Genomic DNA, 24,703 nt, shown 5'->3' with positions numbered 1-24,703 from the left:
ACAGTAGCAACATGCTCACTTCCTCTCTAATCTGCATTTTCTTTCCAAAGCATCTGCTTTGTCAAGGATCCCCCAAGCTTTTGTAGCTTGTTACAATCAAACCTTTACTTGAAAAGAACCATCTGTTCCAATATAATGTTTTTTTTTTATTCTCTTTGCTGCATATCGATGTTCACATCTTAGGAAACTGACTTAAATTAACGAGCAACCTCAGTCCTCCAATGGACACCCCACAGAGCTCCCTTGATTTTCTGTGGCAGGCTCAGGGTTTTGTACCATAAGCTTTCAGAGGTCACGCAGGTTTCTCAATAAGTGCCTGTAACTCTCCACAAATAGACAACTCTAATAATCCTCTTTTTTTTTTTTTTGCATTTATTTGTAAAACTACACCAAAAAATACAAGCATCCTATAAGCCTAACTTAGACAAGTCCCTGAAAATTTTGCCGAAGACTCTAGTCCTCAGAAAAAATAGAATTTCATGCCCAAAAAAGCCACTTTAAGTATCCATTTTCTCCCTGAATATTAAAATGGCCAATATGTTAATTGATGCATCACAGAGAACTTCTGGTTACCGCATATACAAATAGTGGCTAAAATCTTCACTTCTACATTGAGGATATTGCGTTTGTCTCTCCACGCTCTAAGGTTTGCAAACAATGAGCACCACCACCAAACCACTGAATCACAGACCACTAAACATACTTCTCTCATTGGCTATGAATCCCCAACTTAACATAATCCCACTACTCAGCTCCTATATGTGCTGTCACCTATGTCAGAGCTCCCTGTTTTTGAGGTATCCCAAGACGGGTTAGCATGGGAGGCAAGCAGAATGGCATCTCTATCCATCGTGTAGCACCAGGGATGGGATGCAGGGCTCTGTGTGCAGCGGTACCCGCAGGCTGCAGCTATTTTTTTTATAAAAAGGGCAAACAAACAGGATCAAACAGCGTGCCAGCCGTCTGGTGGCTATAACCCTGCAGCAGAGCACAGAGATGGTGCTGCTGGCTCCCAGCCAGGATGGACAGACACAGACAACACAGCCAGGATGAACAGGAACAGACATCAGTGACGCTTGCTTGGGAACAAGCAAGTTTTTCAAAAGGAGGGGCTGTGGCAGCTCCAGCATCCTCATGGTGAAGTCACTCTGCCGATAGCCAGAAAAATAGAGCCGTCTCCAAAGGAAGCCAACTGGCTTTTAACTGACCCAAAATGAACCTAAATGAAATAATTATGGGGCTGCTTTCCAAATTCAAATCAGATTAGATGTGAAGTGAAACAGTGCTGGAAAGAAAAAGTCTAAACATAGCCTTTTCTGATTTCATTGTCAGGCAAAATGTACCCATCTGGCATTCACATGAGCAAACAAGAAGCAAGCTGGATATGCTGGCCGTGCTTTACTGTCTTTTGATGGAAAGGGGAAGTGATTTCACAACCTGGGTTTGCTATTCATGCCAACAGTTCCTGTTGAGATGGGGAGTAAGTAAATGTCGGGCATCCAGGAAGGGTGAAAATGGCTCAGGATGTCCCATACATCTGAATGACCCCTCCCCCTGCAATGCCTGCAGACAACGATTCTCCTTTCGTTAAAGGAACAAAAATATCCTGTTAACTAGATCCCACATTGTAACGGTAGGTGTACAAGCTGATGAAGGAACACCCAAAAGTGATGCCGGCTGTGCAAAATGCGTGGATGTTTCTGAGAAGCAGCACCGAAGTGTCTTGCTGCTTCACCTTCTCATCGCAGCTGAGTCCCTGTGGCATCTATTTTAAAGCAGCAAGAGGAAACCCTTCCAAAGCCCCATAGCTCCTGTGGTCTAAGAGGAACGCAGCAAGAGGACCACTATGGACACTCATCCTCTGTGGCCAGGGCAAGTTCATCCTCCGAGTCCTACACCCAGCTGTTTTCTCCATCACCTGCCCCTGAGACTTTCCTCTCAGTCTCCTCTCTGATCCTGAACTTCCCATCTGAACAGAGACATACCTGCTGTGCACAGCCCCAACAAACCCAGTCTCACTCCGGAGCCTGCCTTATGCTGCCTGATGGCTGCCAGACACCCTGGAGGGGCAGTCCACCCCCAGGGAGGTTTTCCTGCCCATCCACGCAGGTCCTAACCTAATGGAGAAAGTAGCAGCTAGGAGCAGAGAGATCACACAAGACCAAGCAGAGCCAGCATTTCACAGTCCCAAGGCTGCTTCTCTTCTGAGAGAGAATATTTTCTGCCTAGTACAGTTTCATCAGATCTCCCCATGCTCAGATGAGACGGAAATAGGTAGGTGTCCACTAATGACATCCAAAGAAAAATCAAGGTAAGTACACCTCCGAAGGGTGCCTACATGGGGAAGTCCTCCCCAGGGGACAGGCTGCTTGGAAGGCAGGAACCAGACAGCTCTGCTTCTCTCTCATCATCTCATCCTTTTCCTTACCATGTGCTGGTGGCTCTGCATGTGCATCTGAAGGTGCCGTATGTCACTCTCCAAGCTGGCTGCTGTCCCTTCCTTGGCTTCAGCCGTCAGCATGTAAACATTGAGCCCACGGTGGTGCTTCACGCTGTAGTCCCCCGAGTGCACGGTGTGAGACAAGGTGCTCCAGGACTCCGGTTCCTTGGCTTCCTCTCTGCAAGAAAACAAGCTCAGGTTAATCTGCAGGCGAGGAGGGATGCTGCACTGCAGGACACGCACGCTGTTCTTCACTCTGGACAGTCATCTAATCAACTGCCCGAATGAAACAGAGCACCGGCTCGAGGGCCAGACAGACAAATACACACGCACACTTCTCAGTCTTGAAAATTAACGTGATTTAGAGTTAATAACAGCCACAAGCTTTATTTCACAAGGTCCTTCTCAGCTAGAGACCTGGTTTTTTTCCCCCCAGACTATGAGAGACTAGCAGGAAAGGGCACAACAATTGCTTTTTAAAATGGAGTTTATTGCAGGTGATGATCACCAAAGCAGCTGTTGCAGAAAAAACAGACACCCGAAAGACAGAGCTGCAGAGGGACAAGTTAGAAGGAATGAGGATTATGATGATACAGAAGCTACAACTTCTACACCAAAGCCAGCACGCTGCTTCACAAACACCAAATAGCCATCAAATTGTAGCAATTTGTTCATTCCTGAAATGAATTTAGCTTGCTTTGTGAAACTGCTTCTGTGCAAGATGTTCTCAATATTGTGAGACATCTGTCCTTCTGCAGCAGTGTCACAGATTTTCTTTTTACCAATCAAAAGGAAAGAAAGGAAAAAAAGATGCTGTTGTAGATCAGAATGAAAAAATAACTCAGCAGTTACAGTTATTCAACAGAAATATCTATTCAATCATCTCTTTTTGAATTACACACCTTGATTTTGCACAGGCTTGCAAGTCAAAGCAGTAACTCTTCAGGTCTTACCAAGCCGCACAGAGGTTCTGTTGTTGCCGCTTTACAGGGGTTAGGAAACATTTATCTCATCAAGGTGTTCATCTAAAGCTTCAGGTTTACAGATTGCATTTTGAATCAGAGCTGATTGAGGATTAAACTGCCCTGGGACAGAGCATCTCAGACAGCAGCCTCCTGAGCACTGTACTGTCCCCTGGAGAGATGCGGAGCTGAGCAGGAACGTTATGAGAAAGGGGCCTCAAACTGATCTGCTCAGGGATGTAAGAAATGGAAATGGCTCTGTTTTCCGTTCACTACAGATGTATCTACCAAGAGCCAGCCGCAGCTGAGAGTATGTCCCCTCCCACTACAGAGACCAGCCCCTGCCACAACAGGCATCTCCAGGTGTCCCTTTGCAGCACAGCGACAGATTTCCCTAGAAGGGACAGAGCTCTGTTTGTACACAAATCATTAGGGATTCAAGAGGGTACATATACATCAAATGTATACCATCAACCAAGCAAAATTACACATAGAGTTCAGCATCTTGGCTGACTTGTTTCCTACTTTGCAAGTCACAAGCCCTTCTGATGGACAAGAGCCTGCAGAGCAAACCACAGGGTTACCTCTCCAGGAAGCCACATAATTCAGAAAGCAAAGTCATAACAAGCAAACCACACCACTACTGGCAACAGGCATGGGCAGGGCAGGGTGGGGAAACAGTTGAACGGTTCATCATACAGCAGAGAAACCTGTGCAGGTGACAGTGGTGGCATTGGCTGTCCTTGCTCTGCCCCAGCACAACCACCTGCCCCCTTCCATGACTCACTTTGGGCTAAATCTGCAATGAAATTCAGACAAAGTGAACCTATGTCTTCCACCATCAACCACCATGTAACTCAACTGACTTCAGCAGAATCACTCTTGATTTAAATAGAATCAATATTTCCATAGAGAAACAGAAGGAAGCATTCAGTTTCTGGTGGTGATTTAGTACGAATCCATGGAGGCACTGAAGTCAACTGAGCCCTTAGAAGTGACTAAAGAAATGACCTTCCTTCATCAAGGAAACACAGACATTTCTGTATGGAGTATTTTTCGTTTCAGCTGTCATATATGAGAAACTACTGCACTCAAGGCCGCTCTCAGAGTACAATGAGGCAGTCAGCACAAAACCCATACTCACCCACTCATGGCAACAACATCAGCTGGTCTAAGGAGCCCAGCGCGATGAGTCTGCTCCACTTTCTCATCAGCTTCAAGTACACTTACAAGCATCTTCAAATCAGCACCCACAAAGCAGCCTGCACAACTTGAGCCTTAAAGGACCCTTGGAGACTTCAAAAGCCTCAAAATCTGGAGGGAGATGACAGGCAAGCACAGACCCCAGCAACGCTGTGAGCATGTCCACCCCTCCTGCAATCTGTCACCTTCACACGGCCTAGAGGGATCAAACAATCACTTCTGCTCACAAAGACAGCAATTTCTTTTCATATTCAAGCTGCCGATCTATGTTACACTCTATAAAGGGCTTTAAACCTCTTGAAAAAAACAAGATCTTTCTCACATCCAGCCAACTACAAACAACTCCAAGCTCTCATTTTTGCTAGCAGTTACGTACGTTCCACAAGATTAAGCAGAGACGTAGTAGATGTCTCAATCTACTGACTCCTTCAAATCATCCCTTTCATACATTGCTGTATCCCAACAGAGGGGACAAAGGGGTATTCACAAGAGTTAACTTGTTTGCACACCGCTATTTCTGATGTTTAGGCTATCACAATCACTTCCAAGGGCATGTGGACCACAGGAGAAGATGCTCCTGCTAGTTGGTCTTCGTATGTTGAGCTTTAGCATTTGTGTCCCTCCTGCACCTCTCACTGCAATTTACTGAGAGATGATAACAATACACTTTCTCTCAGGGGAAAAAAAAGTTTTGTAGTCATGTATTTTGTACTCCCAGGTTGTGAAAGATGTTTATTTCGTACAGATTAGGAATTTACGTAGTGGTTGTATTGAAGTGCATACCCAAGCTGGTCTACCAGGAGATAAAAACAGATACGCAAATATTTACTGAAGGTTTATTAACAAAAGTGTGCGTAGAAACTCCAGCATTCAAGAAGTCTGAAAATCTGCTTCTGTTCAGCAAAAAAAATTCAGTTTGCTGCAGTCCGCCAGCAAAAAGGGAAATCTGTCTTCTTATGAGGTTTAACCATCCTGGGTCAACTCTTTCTCATCCTCTCCTTTCAATAGCTTTCCACAGAAATATAGAAACGATACCAGTGAACCGGAAATTCCATTGGCATAATCTCCAAGCCCAACTTTTGCAGAAGAAAGTATGTTGCTTGGTTAAAAAAGCAAGGATAAGGTTGACAAGGTTCATTAGCTCCACTCTTGACACAATCATGTCACATCCCACTGACAAAGCCTGGAAGAAGTCCTCCAGCTCCTGTCCTTTCTTCTTCTGCTGCAGTGTTCTGTCTCATGGAGATAAACCCAGAAGGAAAATTGATGGTACAGTCTTACCAGCCAGTCCCTCATCCACGGAAAAGTGGCTCAAAGAAGGATGTCAACCCCAAATGGGGCGAGAGGAGAAGCAAACAAGCATCCAAAATACTCTCAGGCCATGCTCTGATCAAACCGCAGCATCATCTCCTGCCTATTTGGCACATACAACAGGATGACACGTTGTGTTTGGTTTTCAAACCGCCCAGCATCGCCCAAGTAGACTCGACTCGTCCCTGGTGAAGGAGGAGCCGCATTGTACTCGTGTGCTCAATCTCTTCTCATCTCGTGGGGGAGCAGATAGGATGGCCCAGGGCCAGCAAGCAGCGGAAGGAGGGAGAGGAAAGTCTGCATTGACACAGCACGGCTCCCAGCTTCCTGCAGATACAGGCGAGGTATTTTTAAGAAGAAGGAAGATAAGTGAGAAGGAGAGAACAAAAAACCCAAGTGCAAGCTCTGCCTGCTTTCAAAAGCTGCAGAAACTGTGCTCTGTGACAATGGTTTGAAATTCGGCGGTGCTGGGGCTCCCGGCAGGCACGTTTTCTGGCACAGAGATAACGGGTTTTAAACGGAAGGGAAAGGAAAAGGAGGGGAAGAGATCAGATGATGAACAGAAAAGCCTCAGCGGGTTGAGCAGAACCTCGTGTTAGGAAGATTTATCCCACAGTTTTACAAACAAGCAAGGAAGACGGTGTGGGAACTCAAGGTGTTATTTCCTGGGGATATCCCCTCCAGATTTCTATGCCGGACTTTGGCTGAAACATAACAAACTCAGTACGGTTGCCAGCTCTTATGATGTTATTGCAAGCCTGACAACAGCTGCACGTTTATCCTGAAAGCATCAGCCCCTAGATCCATGTGACAGTGAAGAGGGAAAAAAAACCCCACCAACCAACCAAAAAACCAAAACAAAATAACAAAAAAAAAAACACACTTTTTTTCTTATGAAATTAAACACACCCCTAGTATCATGTTTGCAGTGAAAAGCTACAAAATGCCAGAATTTAGATGCTGTTATCTGCGAGGCAAATAAAACCTGTAGCTTCATCTTACATTTTTATTAAAATTCTGAATTATTACTGTTGTTATAATACTAAACTGAAAATACGAGATCAGACAGAGCATGAAATGGCATAAACAAGGAACGGTGCCCACTGGGACAGGATGCTGCACTCGGTGGCAATTGCACAACACATCTATAGCCCAGTAAATTCAAACCAAGCCAACAATCCCTCCTGCGAAAACCCAGCACCCAGACTTAATGCGGTCACCAGCATCTAAAACTAAGACATCTTTGAAATTTAACAAAATAGAATTTCAATGCGATTTGCAGAAGTGTTGGGGTAATAGAGGCTTTGTATACGGGTGATCAACTTTTCACCCATCATCTTTAGTGATACACAAAACACTAGTGCACACAAACACTTGGCTGCTCCTCTTTGTTTTTGTAACCATCAATATGCATTGCATATGAGACTTAAAAACACATGCAACAGTTACATGCTAGAATGGGTTAAAACAAATCAACCATTTGTAAATTGGAAAGATATTATGTTTAACAAACACAGCATTCATACTTCAGGTGTTTCCAAGTGCTCCAAAAGCCCCAGGAAAGTGAAAAAAAAAATGGTTTTTAGATAAGAAAATTTTATAGATCACTTGCTAATTTGAATACATTTGATGTCGAAGGAAAGAGTTAAAGTTAAGCTAATGTAGAAATGGTGACTAACCCCTTACAGTGCTTCACAGAAATATGAATTGAAGTGGGTTTAGACACTGAACTGAATTCAGGATTGCATAACCTACACTTCAATATTAAATATTTAACAACTAGATTAAAAATATTTAATGCTAACTTCTCAGTCTGTTGATCAACACACTATACAGCAGGAAATCGTACAAGAGAGTAAAGCTGGTTTGGTCGTTCAACTGCTTCTTGCAGATGCGCATATCCTAAGAGAGCACATCCAGTATTTCCTACCACAAAGGATCTGCACTCCTAAACCCAATAATCTCTCAGGCCCCAAAGTTAATTATACATAAAAAAAATATATATATGGTTACAGACTGTGGTAAATATATTTGCCAAAAAGTACGATGTGCATTTTATAAGAATAATGGGATGTTACTAAATGCATTTTTCTGTTTGTTTTATTTTCATAGTATTACTTAATAAGAAAGATGCCCTGCTTGGGATGTGGCACCGCAGGTCCAAGGAGGAACTCAATGTCAACTTGGAGTCTCATCAGTAAACAAAAGAAATTTAAGGTGAATCTATGAAATGCACTCAAGAGCAAAAACAGATGTAATTTGTTTCTTTTTAAAGACAAACGCACAGTCATGGAGACTACTTCATCAAGCAATGTTTTCTTTACAGCTAAAAACAGCATCTCAGATCAGAACACGTGATACGGAAGGAAGACTCGTCTCTGCAGAACATCCCTGTGTGCTGCGAGTGCGGCCACAGACTGTAACACAACCTGAAGATGAAGCCACCACTTTGGCTGCCTCTGGCACCACACTTTACAAAGTCTTCTTCTACAATAATCTGTTCAAACTTTGATTCCACCATGAACATCACTACTTCTAGCAGACCTGCTCCAGAGACTAAATACAAGTATCCTAACTGGGTATCCAGCATTTTGGAAAAATAACTTATCCACATTTTCTAAATTTATCCTGAAATGGCACTGGTCTATGACAATCACCAACCGCACAAGGCTCTTCAGGGCTTACAGCTTCTCTGACTTTTGGGATCAACTGCACATCAGGATTGCTACAGGGGGGGAACCATTTTTTTCTCATATCTTACCATCTCACCATCTCTCAGGACCTCCAATTTCCAAGTGAGTTATAAGAGATATTTAAAAGCTGTTTCTACCATACAAAGCTGCTTCACTCTATTCTGTATTCAAGGATGGGTACGCACAAAACAAAGGAGAAGAGGGAGCCACCAAATAAAAATACAAGTCTTCACAGGGATGTGGGAACACACTAGGAAACCAGTGAAGGCTGGAGCATGCAGCGGTGAGTAGGTGGAAAGAGAGAAACACCAACTCTTCCTGCTCCATCACGTTCACACCTGGTTCCCCTGTCCCCCCACCCACCAGAAGAAACACACAGCAACTCAGCATCTTTCTAATCAGGATGATCAGCTGAAAAACGGTGTTTCAAACAAAAATCTTGAAGTTTAGCAATACAGAGCCACAATACCAGATCTTGTTGGATCACTGTTTGTCTCACATTTCGTAGCTAAACAGCATTATCTTAACACATGCATCTCTCACCAGGTCCTCTCTCCTTGCTCTTCTAAAGTCTTTGAATCCCCCTTCAAATGTTAATCTTGTGTCAGCGCTTACAAAGTCAACTGGTCTCCTTTCCAAGCCATGCCCTAAACCTACTGCCTGGCATTCGGAATAGCCATCGAAAGGATGTGGCTTGTTTTGTGGTGGAAGAACAGAGAGAATAACATCAGCATTACTTCAATAAATTCTTCAGCCGTTGATTCTGCTTAGCCAGAAATAAAAATTTAAAATATGTGTATCATCACCTGCCCACTGTGGTGGCAACCTTCTGGCCACCGGCATGTCCCCAGCTGTGTCCCGTTCTGCTCCCCATTCAGCAAATACTGGGAGAAACAAGAGGAGACTCAGAGCCTGGCACACTTAGTCCCCAGCTTGTAATAAAAGCAAAGGCGTAGACAGGAAAGGGGAGGGAGGTGTCAGCCTATACATTCTCAGGAGTATAAGCACCCTGTTTACATACAGCTTCCATAATCTGGTGCTAAACCCATGTTTCCAGCCCCAAGAAACTAGAGATTTCGGAAAGCATCTGCACCACAGATGGCTCTTTGCCTACAAAAAGACTGAATTTAATGGAACAACCTAACACCAAAATTCACTGAAAACTGTCCATCTTTAACCATCATCCCGATTCAGCAGGGCATTGAAATAAATGCTTAACTTTAAGACCATGCTTAAACACTCTGCTCAATATGGACTGGATGTTTCTGAAATAGAATATGTACTTAAAAGACTTGCTAAAGTACAAGGAAATTAGATACCAGGCAAATCCTCTTGTAGCTCTGTCTCAGAAAAGTGTATTCAATTATAAAAGTAGAGTTTATTGAAAAAGCTTCCTCATTTGAGAGGCACCACAGAGATGAGAACACAGACTTCACCAATTACTTATGGAAAATCAGAACAATAGCAAGTGATAATCATGGATTGCAAAATGTTCTTAAAACCCTTCTGCTACCAGTGAGTTATTCCTCATGTACGTTAATTAAACCAATTTAATTTTGGAAATATAGTCTTGTACTGACTTATAGTTTCACACACTGAGCCACCTGGAGATGCGAAGGAAGAGCAATCCCAGAGCTGTGCAGAACTGCTTTATAGCAATAAGCAAGCATAGAAACCAGCAGAATCAAAACTAATATTAGAGTAAAAAACTCAGAGACTCTTACAACTCTGAAACTTCTCCTTTGCAGGGAATAGAAAAATGCAAGAGTGATTTTATTTGCTTTACTTTTCTCTTACTCCCGCTTTTCAGGGGGCATAAATCGCTCTCAGATGTGAGGGAACAACAAGCATTTGGTTTCACAGAAAACACAAGAAAACCAAAACAACATGATACTTCTGGGTTACTACACAGAACTCTGCTCTGCAGAAATGCAATCAGAAATAAAATCAGTGTTTGGACGTTTTACAAAAACGGCACTTCCGACTCCTGTGAAACCCCAGACTCGCTATTTCTTGGAGCCATTTTCCTCGCCTGCCTCACAGAGCCCTGCAGAACATGGAGCTGGCAGGCGGATTGTGTTACCGCACCGAACTGCACTGGGAAACATCGACTACTGCAAACTGCAGCCGTCCTATTGCAGAGGCCAAGTTACTCACACGGCATTTACCACCCCCTGTTTAATACGCTCTGCTGCCTCTGCTCTCACGAGCGGAGCAGCCCAGTGCCCTGCACCAGTGCTGCCCAGTTTGAACACAGGGAAGTTACAGGCTACAAGGAACGACCCTTCGCTTTGGAATTTGCTCCTGCCAGACTCAGAAATTGCCGAAACTCAGAGAAAGCTATGCAACCTGCCTAGTTTCCAAAGCTTTTTCATGCAAGTAATTTACTTAAACTGCATTTAAAATTTGTATTTAAATTTGTATTTTAAAAAATAAACCTATTAACCAAGCAAACAAGTACGTTCCTAGAGAAAATCCTTATATTCCCACCCCCTGCAGCCCCCTAACTAACTCCTGTCCTTATGCACCATCCTACTCGTTTTGCACCGCAGGACAATGTTCACTGCACAGTTTTAATCTCAAAAATAAAACAAGCACCCTCAGGAACGATACACAACCGATGAATAAACACTGTTATCAGCATCCCGCTCTCCAGCTTCAGCAATCTACGTGTGCTCAATCACAGCTCCTCAGTTTGGTCTGGAAAGAAGCAGCACACGCACCCTTCCTGCCAGAGGATGCAAGAGTCGGTGCACAAGCTCAAGAGTAAAGAAAGGGACACTTCGAGGGTCACAAAATTTAAACTGGAAGCATCTTTCATTTTTTTTTTACATGAAGAACTGTAACAGTTGAAAAGGGAAAGCTCAGCTGATAAACAGAAATTCAAAATGTCACCACTGTAATTAGTTTTTGACAAAAAATATTTACACTGCAGCTGAATCAAACTGCTTTGCAGCTGAACCCCAGCAAAACTGCAACAATGGAGGAGGTTTTGTGTCTGCATTTTAATGACTGTATCCTAATTACAGCAAAATTTCACCCCTTCCCACTCCTGGCTGGGAGAATAATTGTAAAATGCAGGGTCCTGCAAATTACCAAGTAAGTGAACAATAAAATGCCCCCAAGGATAATGCATCACAAAACACACTGCATTCATTTATTGGGCGAAGTGCAGTTTAATTACTTGTAAAAATAATGACTCCTTTGTACGGGCTCTCACTAACATGCGTTGCTGCTCTGTATTTTGCTGAGTGGTACGAGTTGCGTGCCAAATTTACGTGCATGGATTATACAGCATGCGCTTAAGCAGCGTGCAGAAAAGAGGTACCGAATCCATTGTGTTTTGACAGCACATAAATGATATGTACTCCATTCACGGAATTTGGCTGCTTCTCTATATTTTGAAACTCAATATTTCTCCTCGCAATAGGGATTTGCAAGCCTCAATCCCATCTCATTGTAGAAAGCACTAAGCACAATACAAATCTCTGCTGGGAAATCAGGATGTGTTGGTTCTGCAGCCACCACCCTCAACACATGTCACGCCACCGTGTCACACGGTGCTTGTAGCGCAGTGCTTTGCCACCATCCCAGTCATTGAGAAAGGGGTCCACGACTTCCAGCATCCACAGATTTATGTTTGTGGGGCTTCATGGAGACGGCAGGGTTTCCATAGTCATGGGATGTGTGGCATGGCTGTCAGATGTTTATACATTATATTTCCACCCAGCACTCCAAAAGGAAAACTAACCTTAACAAACAGTTTAACGATATCATAAGAAGAATGGGATCTGGGATCATGATGGTAACGTTACTAAATTTGCTAGTAAAGAACTGTAAAGGTCAGCAGAGAAATCCCTGGGCTTACATTAGCAGGAACAGTTAAAGTGAACGGCACAGGGCAATGCCAGGTAATCCAAGCACTCTCCTTTTTCTAGTGAGAGAGAATTGCCATTCCAGTATTGGAACTGGTTGTGAAATACCACACCAAATACATGAACAGCTGTTGGAATAGCTTTGTTTACTTCCCATTTCTTTTTAAATTACCAGCTCTACTCATATTCAAACTGCAATGGGCTCTATAGTCAAGTTTTAGCCAACTTAAGCTTTCTAAAGTTTTGGCCAATTTAAGCTTCTTCACAGTATGTAAAGTCTGCGAACATGGTTAGTCTCACCCTGGATAACTTTGCTGCAGTTATAGGATGAATTTGCACATTCCAGTTTTACAAGACAGTCTGCAAGTGACTTGTGTGTTTTCACAGTGTGACCATTGAACTCGATGGAGAAAAAAGTAATTCAGAGATTACGACAGTGTTAATCCCAGCCAATGGTAGCAAAAGAAAAGGTTAAAGAACAGCCCTTGCCCTACCCTGCACCTTCTCCTTCACCCTTATTTTGCATGTGGTTGACAGAATTTCCGAAGACGAACTTCAATGCAATCACTCCAGCAACACAGATCGTATTTTTGCCCTTTCTGCCCAACAGCTACAGAAAGCAAAAAAATGTGCAATTCGTAATGAAGAAATGTTACGTGATAATGTGGACGACACAGCAGACTCCTAAACACAACATTGAGTCACTCAACATAAACCCCAAGTATGTGAAAACTCAATTCGGAAAAACAAAGTTAATAATGAAGCTTAAGAGAACCAGGCATCAGAATAACACGCATGCAGACCAAATCTTTTCTCCTTTACAAATAGCCCCCTCGGGACTTATTTAAGCTCTTTGTCTTTATTAGCCTTGGCTTTCTAAGCTAGATCTCCAAACATTTGCTATTCAAAAATAACTTGTCGTCTTCGGAGGGATTCCTTGTTAAACACTGCAGTAAATGCTAAGAGTAAGGTCTGGCTGCTTCTCACAACCACTCAGAAGAGAACAGTTTCTGCTGTTAAATACTTATATTAATTCTTGCCTAAATTTTTTACCTGTACTGCTAAGATACCTATTCTTTACAAGATGCTACCTTATTTCAATACAATTTTCATTATTTCGTTTAACCAAAAAACTCCAAGTCTACAAAGTAAGAACACAACGTCAGCTACCACCAGGAAGCCTGCCAGCTCCCCTCTTTTGGGCAACTGTGCTTGTTTGAAGAAAAGCTTTTTCACTTGTATTTGCATAAGGTTTGTCTTAATTAGTTGATATTACAGTGACTCACTTCGGGCTTTAAGAGACACCTGGAAGCAGAACACTGTGCAACACAAAAGAAGAACATAACGATATTTATGGATTTCCCCCAAATTCTAAGGATCTGCCTCACTATTGCTAGCAAGAAGGTTAAAAGCAAAATTATGCAAAAATTGCCTTTAAAGGTAGAGTACAGCTCTTAGACACTATTCAGTGATAATGTACAGCAAAGGCAAGCATGATACAGAACGGAAAACTAGCAGAGGAACCATCAGATCATCCTTACTCTGTCAAAAGCTGGTGCAGCTTCTGGTAGCCCCTCTCCAAGGCCAAGCTCACCGGCGTTGCCCCTTCGTTGTTGTGGATGCTGAGAGCTCCTCTTCCACCCGGCTGCTGGAGCAGAAACCACGTCAGCCGCAGCAGACCCAGCCTCACCGCAAAATGCATCAGTGTTTCCCGAGGGATGTTCTCTAGGAAGAAAGAAAAAAACCCAAAGAATTAAAAGATGGGAATTTGTAGGCTGTGGGTAAGGTGAATATCACAGCCCCATCTCCCAGCAACACCACACGCAGCGGCTGGCATGGAGCTGGCAGCCCACATATTGAGGAACCTGTCAAAAAACACACTGGCTTCCAATACCCGGGAGACACCAGTGCTTTAAAGTGATGGACATGCCACAGTGGGACTGGAACTGCTCAGGACCCCTCAGCGTGTCACTGACCACAGAAGTCAATGTGGAAAAAGCACCATTTCATAAACAGCCACAGCAACCACCAAGCTGCAGCACTTACAGACAGAACCTGGCACGGTCAGGTGAGCTTTTCTCCATGTCCAAGCCTGCTCCTCACACACCCAGGACCAGATTTTAGGAACAATTTTTGTTATTTAATGGTACACCGGCTTGTTCCAAGGCATTAAAAAAAAATCAATTACTTTTGAAGCACAAATCTAAAGCAGTTATAAAAGAGAACAGTTTAACCTCTCGTGTAGACAAATACCTGAAGATTTTGCTATCCTGGTTTGATTATGCCTTAGACAAGCTTTTCTCAGCTTAATACAATAGCTCTATCATTCTGAGTAGCAGCATTTATAAAGCAGCAATCTCCGCTGCTGCTTTTTATGTTTAATAACCGTGACCTCCTAATTTGGTAAAAGTCACTCTTGAGCCTAAGCTTTCATCTCAGAAAAATATCCCCCTACTCTAAAAGCTGCAGCCCTAGAACAACACTCTCAACAGCTTCAACCAGAAATGAGCTCCAGATGCAGTGGTGAAATACAGTATTGCAGGTCAAAGTCTGCTACTTCTGTATGAAGGGCAAAAGCGTTTGGGTTAAAAAAACTGCGAGAATTAAAAATTTGTTCTTTTAATTAACAAAGGATTTCAGTATTGACTGGCAGCAACAATAACAACAAAAGAGCACCAACTGGCTCTCAGTTAACCATGCACACGAGCACACTTGGTATAATACCTTTAATATCATAAAAATGATTTATTGGGTTATTAATTTGGTTGCCAGCCAAACCTATACAGCAGGTTTCAAAATGCAACTACATAATGGTTTTAGGATTTAATTATTTTTTTCCTCAAGAAACATGCCCCAAGAGAAATCACTTATTTAAAGCGCTGTTGTTTTTCTTGCTTACTTGCTTTCTTAAGGGGACACAGTTAAGACCTTCCATGAAAAACAAAGGGAAAATGGGCAGTTCTCCCCTGCCTGACACACATTTTCTTCCCAACTTTTTGGATCAGTTCCTGAAGAACTAATCTGTATTCAAGAACCAAAAGCTTTCTGGCACCATTTCTCTTCCGAACGACTCCAAATTAGGTCTCTGGGCTACAAACCAAACCTTTCCCCCAGCCTCCTCTTGATTACCGTAAAGCAAAACCATGCTGTCCTGAATACATGAGCGTGTCTGAATGGAGGTTCCAGCTGATCAGAGAAAAAGGGAATAGCTGAGCTCACTCAGGGACAAATTCTCAGCCTGGGGGAGAGTAACGATAAAGATTTTGGTATTAACTGCTATAGTGTAATGATTTATAAATAAACAACGTGACGAGGTATTTAATCAACAGTTGTCAGCCTTGGATTTAAGGAAAAACAAAGCATAACACATCATATAAACTGACATAAGGGAAAGGTTACTGATGAGGGTGGAAAATGAGAAAGCATGAATACAGGTAGGACCTATCCAGAGTGAAGGCAGATGCCAAAGGTTTCACCCAATGAACTTGTATCTGCACAAAGCTCCTACATCACCTGCACACTGGTGGAGTCAGCTAACACAATTGAAGCAGTACAACTCTTCCTACTGACATGTAGGAGGCACAAAAGCACTTTGTTAGAGCAAACGACTGCATCTGATTAAAGAATCTGTTGCACTGGTCTGATCACATCTGTTCTAACATGGGACCTCCTGTTTCAGCTGCTTTGTTGAAGGGAAAAATATCTTCCTAACTAAAACTGACAGCCTTGCATCAACACTTAGCAGTGTAGCCATGCAAAGCATAAGCACAGGTCCCTGGACCAAAATACTTCCTCCTCCTTCAGCTGAGAGCATTACAGTGAGGTAGAAGCATCTTCTGCCCACCACCTCATGGTTCACCAATAAACATACATATCAACTGCAAGTTCTGCAACATGAAGGCAAATGCTCATCCTGTCCCCGACCAACTGGGTGCCCCTCTGCACCTCATATTTCCATTAATGAAATGCCCCCTCCCAGCTATCCCAAATGACCGTCTGACGTAATCTGCTCATATAACTGCAACTTCTGAAAATCCCACTTTTCTCCCATTATTTTAAAACAATTTTCTTTATCATCAAATCATTGGACACAGTAGTTCCAGCATTTGGATGAAGGTGTCTACAAACACAACTGAACTGAACATGGCCTTGCCCCAACGCCTTTGAGCAACGACGACGTGCACAGAAGATCTGTACTAGAAGACATGGCGTGTTGCCATCCGGAGCGTACTAAACATACAAGCTCACTATCCAGCGCCCATTTGGAAGGCTCTGCCTGACATATAAACTGGCCCGAGGCCATCCTAACAGATGGGCACAGATGATGGCAGCAAAGAAACAAAGTACTGTACATCCAACAACTGCAGGGGCCCCAGGCAATGGCTTCGGAAGGGTCTGGAGTGCGCAAAACTTGCATGGCTACAGTTAAAAAGGCGTGTACCATCTGTGGGCTGGATTAATTACTAATATGTAATGAAAAATACATCTGTTGGTGTATGGTGTTGCTCAGAATACGATGGGAGCTGGCCTGCGTCAAGTACGGGAGTGTCGCTGGATGGAGAGGGGAGGAAGATGGAGAAATTGCTCCAGCCTTCCTACCTCTGAAGGGGTGAATCTTGTAGTACAAAATGTTGGAAATTCAGTAAATGATTTCAAGGTCTTGTAATGGTGTAAAATGCCCATCCCAGGGCTGGAAGAACAACAAAAGCTTCAACATGCAATAGCCAGAGACCCTTCTCCTACCCTGTATCAAGCACGAGCTCTTCATCTTAAAATGTCCCTTCTTTGAATGTCAACAAAAAGCTTCTTGTAATTAGGAAACTGTGGAAATACAAGACACATGATACTGGAAAGCCCAAGGTTGTTTTGTTCCTTTCTCGTTTCCTAGTAATAGGCAAGAGTTGAAACATATGATTATTGTCCCATAATGGCAGGGCACTCTAATCCAGCTGGCAAAACATAAGACTTTAGATATATTATTTTTATGTATTTTTTTTTCAGCTGTGACACACGAACAGACAGTTTACCCAGGTAACTAAGGACAAAATTTCCATAGAAGATTGTCAAATGTACTTTGCTAACAGTACAGGATTAAGGTTTAAGGTGCTATTAGCACAAAAGAAATATGCAATGAAGAAAAAAAAAAGTGTGGGTATGACATATCCGAGTACACAGAAACTGTTCCTTTAAAACTGCTCCTTTAAAAAAAAAAATAAAGTCACTCTTTATACAGAGTAAACCATACTTAATTGCTCAGTTTATCCTCCATGCTCTGAGACATCTCATCATGGGAGAGACAACCATGGACTGGAGTAGCTTGAAGCATCTCTCACTAGTCTTCCTGCGATGGTGACCTTTGCTTAGTTCTCACCCAAATTCACATATACTCAGCAATTTGGAAATCTACCGTCAAATCTGGCCTCAAAATCTTGTTCTCCTTCCTTCTGCTGGAAACATTCACTGGTCAGATTGATCCTTGAGAAAGACAGGGAGCAAAAACTAGCAACAAGCTATCGCTCAATGCTGAGGTCCTAGAGGAAGGCAACACTACGGAAGAAAGGTCAAGGCAAAGATGCTATGTTTGGTGTTACGACTTCAGTTAATAAAAAGATGTGTGGGTAATTCTTTTTTAATCTTATAAACAAGAAAGTTTTCAAAGCGCACCAAAGGATCTTCACGTCCCCATTCCCACTAATATCAAAGGGCAGAGAAACTTTCTCATGGCAATGACTTCTCAGCCACAGATTGAGAAGTACAGCTGAGGACTGGGCAGCACATTTCAGACACTGTCTGAACCAGAATTATTTTCTGCTTCCCATTTTCCACTGCAGAGAGCATTACATTTAGGTATGGAAAAGATTTATTACAACTTATCGAGGACTATAGCTGAACAGATCGTTTTGCCATGTTGGCACAGGAAAGATCATGTTGATTTATACCATACAGTCCTTTATCAGAGAGCAGGAGGAAGCTGAGCAGCAGACTGGGAAAGGATATGACACCCAATGAAAAACGTACTTGTAACTATTACACTGAAAGGGTTCAATGAGAAACTATAAAGAGTGAAGCAGATGAACAGATTAAAGCTTTATGTCTGAAAAACATTGTCAGTTGCACATTTTGCAACTTTCTCCCATGGAAAAAAAAAAAAAATGTTAGCTCCTAATAATCAATTTCCTTCACTTTCTGAAAGCTTTTTAAAGTGTTTTTGTTTGGTTGGTTGGTTTTTTGGCTTTTTTCTTTTTTCTTTAAAATCAGGAATTTTTTGTTGGTTACTTTCTCTCTTCAGACATTCTCCCTTCCTGTAAAAAAACCCAAATAAACGTTCTCTAATCACGATGACACTGATGTTACACTGTACACTGAAATCCTACTGGGTTTGTAAGTAAAGTTATTAAACTCCTAACCCAAATCCATTTGGACCATTTTGAACCAGAGTGAAGCATCTCCGTCTCTACCCACCTCCCACCTGGCAAGCTCAGGGATTGTTCATTTCTCAAGCAGCCCTTACTGCACACAGATGTTTATTCCGCAGCATTTCTGGGAAGCTGTACATATTCAAGACGTCAGTAATTGCGTTCCTAAAGCTAAGGAGCTATTAAGTATTTTATCTGATGAGATGGTCTCCTTGTTGTTTGCCCCTAATTGTGGCTATCTCCCAGCTCATCAAAGGGACCGCTGCTCCTTTCGCTCCGGGGGAATGGCTCCATACCATGGCTGATCACTGCAACCCTATGCCAACCAACATTAACCAGCTCCTCAGAAAGCTCACACCACTGAAACTGTAACCATAGCTCTGGGTTTCATCACTTCATTTTACTCACTAGAAGTAAAAGACTCCTTTTTCCTCAAAGTCTTTGTCAGAATATTATTTAAAAGGAATTTTGAAAGTGATCTGTTTGCTACCCATAGTTAGCTCAAGGATTAAGCTCTGTAAGCTTTTCATACCTGAGCCTTGGATCCTCCCTATTTTTTTTTTTTCTGGAACATAAACAGGCCATAATCATTACTCATACCTCCAAAAATTCTGCTCTGGCTTTCTAGTTAGCTTATTTTTTCTTCAGTCATTTAAAATAGAAAGTCACAATCCAATATTTACATTGCATGCATCCTCAGAATATAAACTAAATTTTGATTTCTAGATACCAAGTGTAACAATCTGTTCCATTTAAACAGCCACCTTTAAATGCCACTGAGAACAGTACATAGCCCTACTTTTGACAGCAGTAACAACTATGTCCTTGGGAAAGTTACAGTGCACTTACAATAATTAAGATGGACATGATTACACAGCACCTGAAAGTAATGCTGTGTTTGGAATACCATGGTAACAAGAGTAATCCTTAATTATGGATATTCTGCAATTGCGAATGCCATTTGAGTTCATGCAGCTAGGCAGATAATTAAGAGCAAGGCCCAGGAATCGCCCACTGCAGAGAGACAGGGCAGAAGTGATGAGGACTGCAGAAATCTTATGTACGACCTCCTACAAACAAACCAGACAGCAAAAACATGGCCACGGTTACTAGAAAAAGGACCAAAACATGACAGGTCCCTTCTTCTCTGCTTTCCAGTCAGCTCTGTGGGTGTTGGTTGACTGTGCTACTTCTTCACAGGAATATAATGTTGATTAAATACCCTGAAACCTAAGTATACTTTTTGAGAGTTGCCATCATGAGAAAAAGCTTGAGAGAATAGCTTTTATTTATATATAATACTAACAGGGAAAATATTCCATAAAAAATAAAAAGTTACCTAGACACCTTATTGAAGTCAAATAAAGATCAAACCAGAAGGGCAAAGAATCAGAAACAAGAAATTTCGGCAAACAAATGTCACAATCCCACAGAAAAGCAAGCAGGACAAGCTGTAAGATGAAAAATAGTTTAAGAGAGAGGATTCTGGTTTTTGAGCTCGCTTTTCCCATCAGGGATTCCTGGTGTCCAGCCCCTGCTCTCCATCACCTGAGTGCTGCTGCCAGGCAGTGGGCAGACCAGGCTGGGTACCACGCTCCACACCACTGGCTGCTGAACAAAAAGCTTCTCATCAAAGCCCCAGTCCTACAAAAACATAGTCTGGTGTTAAATTTGGCACAAAGGGTTCATTCAAAGCTTGCTGAGGTCCAAACAAACCCACTTTTTTTTTTTTTTTAATGGATTTTGGGTGAAGAACTAAGGACTTGCAATCACAAACAACTTTAGACTTTTATGCTCTACTATATTAATATATAGTTGGGTTTGAGCAATGTTAAGCAAATACCTATAATATTACTGTAAGGATTAATCAATGCTGCTCATCACTTTTAATTTTCAGACAGTTTCTTTTCAAGAAAGAAAACCTTTTGCTGTTCCAGAACAACAGAATCAAGTGAATGAGAATACTGCAAATGAACATAGTTGGGTTTTGAAAACACCTTGATGAAAATACAGGAAGAAATGTTCATTTTACTTTCATTTTGTTTTAATTAAAATGATGCCTCTAAAGAGATAATAGAAGAATAAATGTAAAGACAACCTAGTGTGTAAGATATTATGATTACCAGGATTACTGAAGCTGAACAAACTTCTCTTGTCAAATGGCAACAGCTAACTTAAGGTTACATACAAATAAATAAAAAAGGGCACTGGAATGTTTGCAAATGTCCTGCAGCAGTTTTAAATAATTTTGGAGGTATTTCTAACCCACAGCTGAAAGGATGTACTCTTAACAATTCGGCTATGTGACTGTACCACACCTTTAATCTTGAGCAATGGCAAACTCTTAAAGAATGAAGAACTTCATTTGGTAACCAAAATATAAGCAAGCAACTGATTCTCACATAGCTTTGTCTACAGTCATCCTTCACTTTTCCATAATAAAAAGTCAAACCTACTAAAGTGTTGGAAAGGGAATGGCGGGGGGACAGAAGGGGGGATGCTGCAATAACGTAATGGATGGATACCAACAACTGAAGATCATTTTGATGATGTGACCAGCAGCCAGCTGGTACCTGGGAAGCCATGAAGTGTTATGCTGTGAGGTGTTATATGTCTCCTTCTTCGCGGTGTGTGGACCTTAACCATGCACTTTGCACCGCACAAACCTACTGACACGAGAGATCAGTTAAACAGCTGCAGCAGACGGAGCCAGGTGTTACTTTTAGCAGCTCCTCTGCCCTCTGGGGTGCGGCCACGACCTCCCCACCCTCCGCTCTAAGACTGGTCAGCTTGGGTGCAGGTAAAAACAAGGAGAAGCTTCCACATCCAGCAATCCCCTCCTCAAAAATCAGCACAGGCTTCTGCTTGATGGCAGAGCTTCCACACAGCTTCTGCCTGCAGAAAGGCCATGCCTTCCTAACTGCTGTTCTGCAAAAGCTAGACTGCTACTTCAGCCCTTGGAAAAATCAACTTTTAAATGTGCTTGACAGCAACGGCCCTCTCTGAACAGCAGTTCCCCATCAAGCTGCGGTGCTCGGGGAGCTGGCTGAGCCTCCCGGCTCGCTCCTGCCTTCAGAGGTTTTGCTAAACAGCAGCGTTTTGTTTCCATCCCACAAGAGCCCATAGAGACATGCCAGCTTCGATGCAGTGCTAAAAATCTTTCAAGAAGGGATCTGACATTTTCTTTTGTTCTGATTTCTATAGTATTTTCTCCTCTGAGAAGGTTACTTGAAGTTGCTGGTGGTGACATTTAGCAAAATCCGAAATATGAATTGGAATAGCTGTTCATAGGTAGTGACGCAGTACAGGACGGGGTGTCCCACTGGAGGGGCACTGGTCAGAACACACGTAGTTGTTTAAATGCTCTCACAGTTTCAATCTTTGTTGTGTTTTTTTCTCTCTCCCGCACACAAATTAACCCACACGCACCACTACAGGGGTGCTACGTTCTTCCAGAGAGGTTTTTCTAATCTAGTGCTCCATCATAAATCAGAGACATCGCTTCCATCTCACTCTAGCAAAACAGATTTTTGTGACCAAAACGATGCTTATGCATGCAAATCTTTCCCGTCAATCACAAAAATTCCTCCAAATTCCCTGTGTATAATTATCTCACTGAAAAACACTACCAAATAAATCTGCCTCTAGAAAAAAAGCTGATCAGAAGATGAGAAACAGACCAAAACATCAATAAACTGCCCTTTTTCAGTTATTTATGAAAGGACTCACTGCAAGGAAACATACAGCACCAATATTCCTGGATGAAAGCTGCATTTAATGCCATTATATTTATTCACTTACACTTCTGTCTACAAAAACCTCACCACAAGATGCCAAAACGCTCAGTGCAACAGAGCTCCCCCTCTTCACTGTGGATGCAGTGGATGCTCTACAGCTCCATTAGCATTCAGAGCCCCACACCATCGCATCTTCAAGGCACACAAGTGCATGCTGAGCAAACAATGTAATTCCTATGGCCCGATTTCCCAAAGTGCTGGCTTTCCAAAGAATAACCAAAGTCAAAAAGGAGAAACTGGATCTCAGCCTTCCTGCAGAATCAGCAGCAATTCAGACTTTGAATCAAAGTTTTTGTTAACTTCAGGTCACTTTGACTGCATTTTTATCACTTAAAGCAGAAATGCCTGTATGATCACACCTATTTTAAATGCAGAAAGAAACACCAGTGTCTTCCACACAGAGGAGAGAAATACCAAGTGTTTATCTCCTTGTAAGCATGTGACAGCATCTGAATTTCTATCCAGAAACCATTAAATATAATAAAAATCTTTTAACATCTGCTCGTACTGCATGAATTGCCTGTCCATGTATTCACATTTACAAAAGCCGTCAGCAAGTTGGTCGGTGAAAAATAAACCAGGAAAATCTTGAAGTGAGCAGAACTGAGCCTGCCGTGTTGAGCAAGCCACATCCATTCCTTTTCAAGTGTTTACACCGTTACATCCCATAAAAGATAACAGAAGCTTCACAGCCACATTCCTTAAGTAGAAACTATTTGCCAAAATACCCTGAAAATTCACAGCAAGGATTTGTACACACTGGAATTAGCCCCCCAGTCCCTTGATATGCTTCCTTAAACTCCCCTGTGACAAAAGAAAGCAGAACTCCAAGGACACGGACATGCCGCAGCATCCTGAACACCTCGGCAATTCTGCTTCAGCAGTCACCGGAGACTTTGGGCCAGCTTTGGGCTTTCTTCATAAGCTCTCAGTAGCCCTCACTGCTGTGGTTAAAGGTCAGGCTTTCCCACTTTCACCTTCTTTTATCTGCAAAATTGTCCAGGATTATTTTGGGGAACACCCATGTTTGTCCAGCCAACATGCAACTAGGAACATGATACGAACCCTCGGGGCAGATCTCCAACTTCTCCAAGAAAAATTAGATGTATTTTACATGTTATAGTCGCTTCACACATTTGTTGTAAAACCAATATTTGCCAAAAGTGCCCACTTTTGTGGCACAAGGATCATGTTCCCAAGAGCATCAGACTTTCTACACACAGTCAGGTTTCTTTCAGGTAATCTCAGAAACGTGATGCTGATACACTTACCACTGCATACATGCAAAAAAATCCCTCTTCTGGGTGTGTTTTAAACACTGACCATTTACAACAGCATGTGCTATTTCGCAAGAGAAGGCACAGAGAAAACATCAGTGCCTTATATATTTTAAGGTGGCTGAAGTGCAAAGCGTAGGATGCAGATGTGGTAAGGGCACACTGGTACACATCACGTCCCATTTCCGAGCATGGAAGACACCTTTTGAAAGACACATTGAGGGCTCCCAAAGCAGGGAACCCTTTCTCCCAGACTTTTTACCTCTCTCCCAACCCACTTGTGCCCTAAAGGTCCTTACCGCTCAGGGACTGGTCCGCTCCCAGCACATTCCATTCTGCTGGCAGTTTCAGGTGTCGAAACGCTAAAGCCACTTTCTCATCCAAAAAGTCCACGTCCGCAGCAGGTGGTCTTGAGCGGTCCAAGAACCGGGTGAAATTCAGTGCCTGCTGGTTGCCAGCGCAGGTGGCCAGAAACTGGGCAGCATCATAGGCTTCGTCCTGGACAAACTGGAAATCCTCTTCTGCCACAACCAGAACGGGATGACCTTCTCTAGAGGCACAGAGTGACACCTTCACCGTCTCACAGCAGTCATGGCCTGCAAATTAACACAAGGGAAATGGTAAAGAAAGAACAATTGCATGCAGTGAAGAAACACAACTGAGCGACTCCTTTGACACACATAGTCTTTACATTAAATGAGGGAAGAACAAGTTATTAGGGGTTACAAA

At 42.6% G+C, this 24,703-nt stretch overlaps 1 protein-coding gene across 14 annotated transcripts in view; it reads right to left on the bottom strand.

Moving 5' to 3' along the window:
* AKAP13 (A-kinase anchoring protein 13) overlaps positions 1-24,703 on the bottom strand; it is a 215,210-nt gene that overhangs the window by 101,351 nt on the left and 89,156 nt on the right. For all 14 annotated transcript variants that reach the window (XM_071814007.1, XM_071814010.1, XM_071814015.1 and 11 more), the window contains 3 exons: positions 24,274-24,570; positions 14,026-14,209; positions 2,429-2,618 (listed from right to left, as the gene is read on the bottom strand). In XM_071814007.1, the coding sequence (XP_071670108.1) occupies positions 2,429-2,618; positions 14,026-14,209; positions 24,274-24,570 (671 nt within the window). The remainder of the gene's footprint in view (positions 1-2,428; positions 2,619-14,025; positions 14,210-24,273; positions 24,571-24,703) is intronic.

Source organism: Patagioenas fasciata, chromosome 12 (assembly GCF_037038585.1).
Source record: "Patagioenas fasciata isolate bPatFas1 chromosome 12, bPatFas1.hap1, whole genome shotgun sequence".
NCBI lineage: Eukaryota > Metazoa > Chordata > Aves > Columbiformes > Columbidae > Patagioenas > Patagioenas fasciata.
The sequence above is the reverse complement of the archived record's forward strand: the minus strand, read 5'-3'. Positions and strand labels throughout refer to the sequence as shown.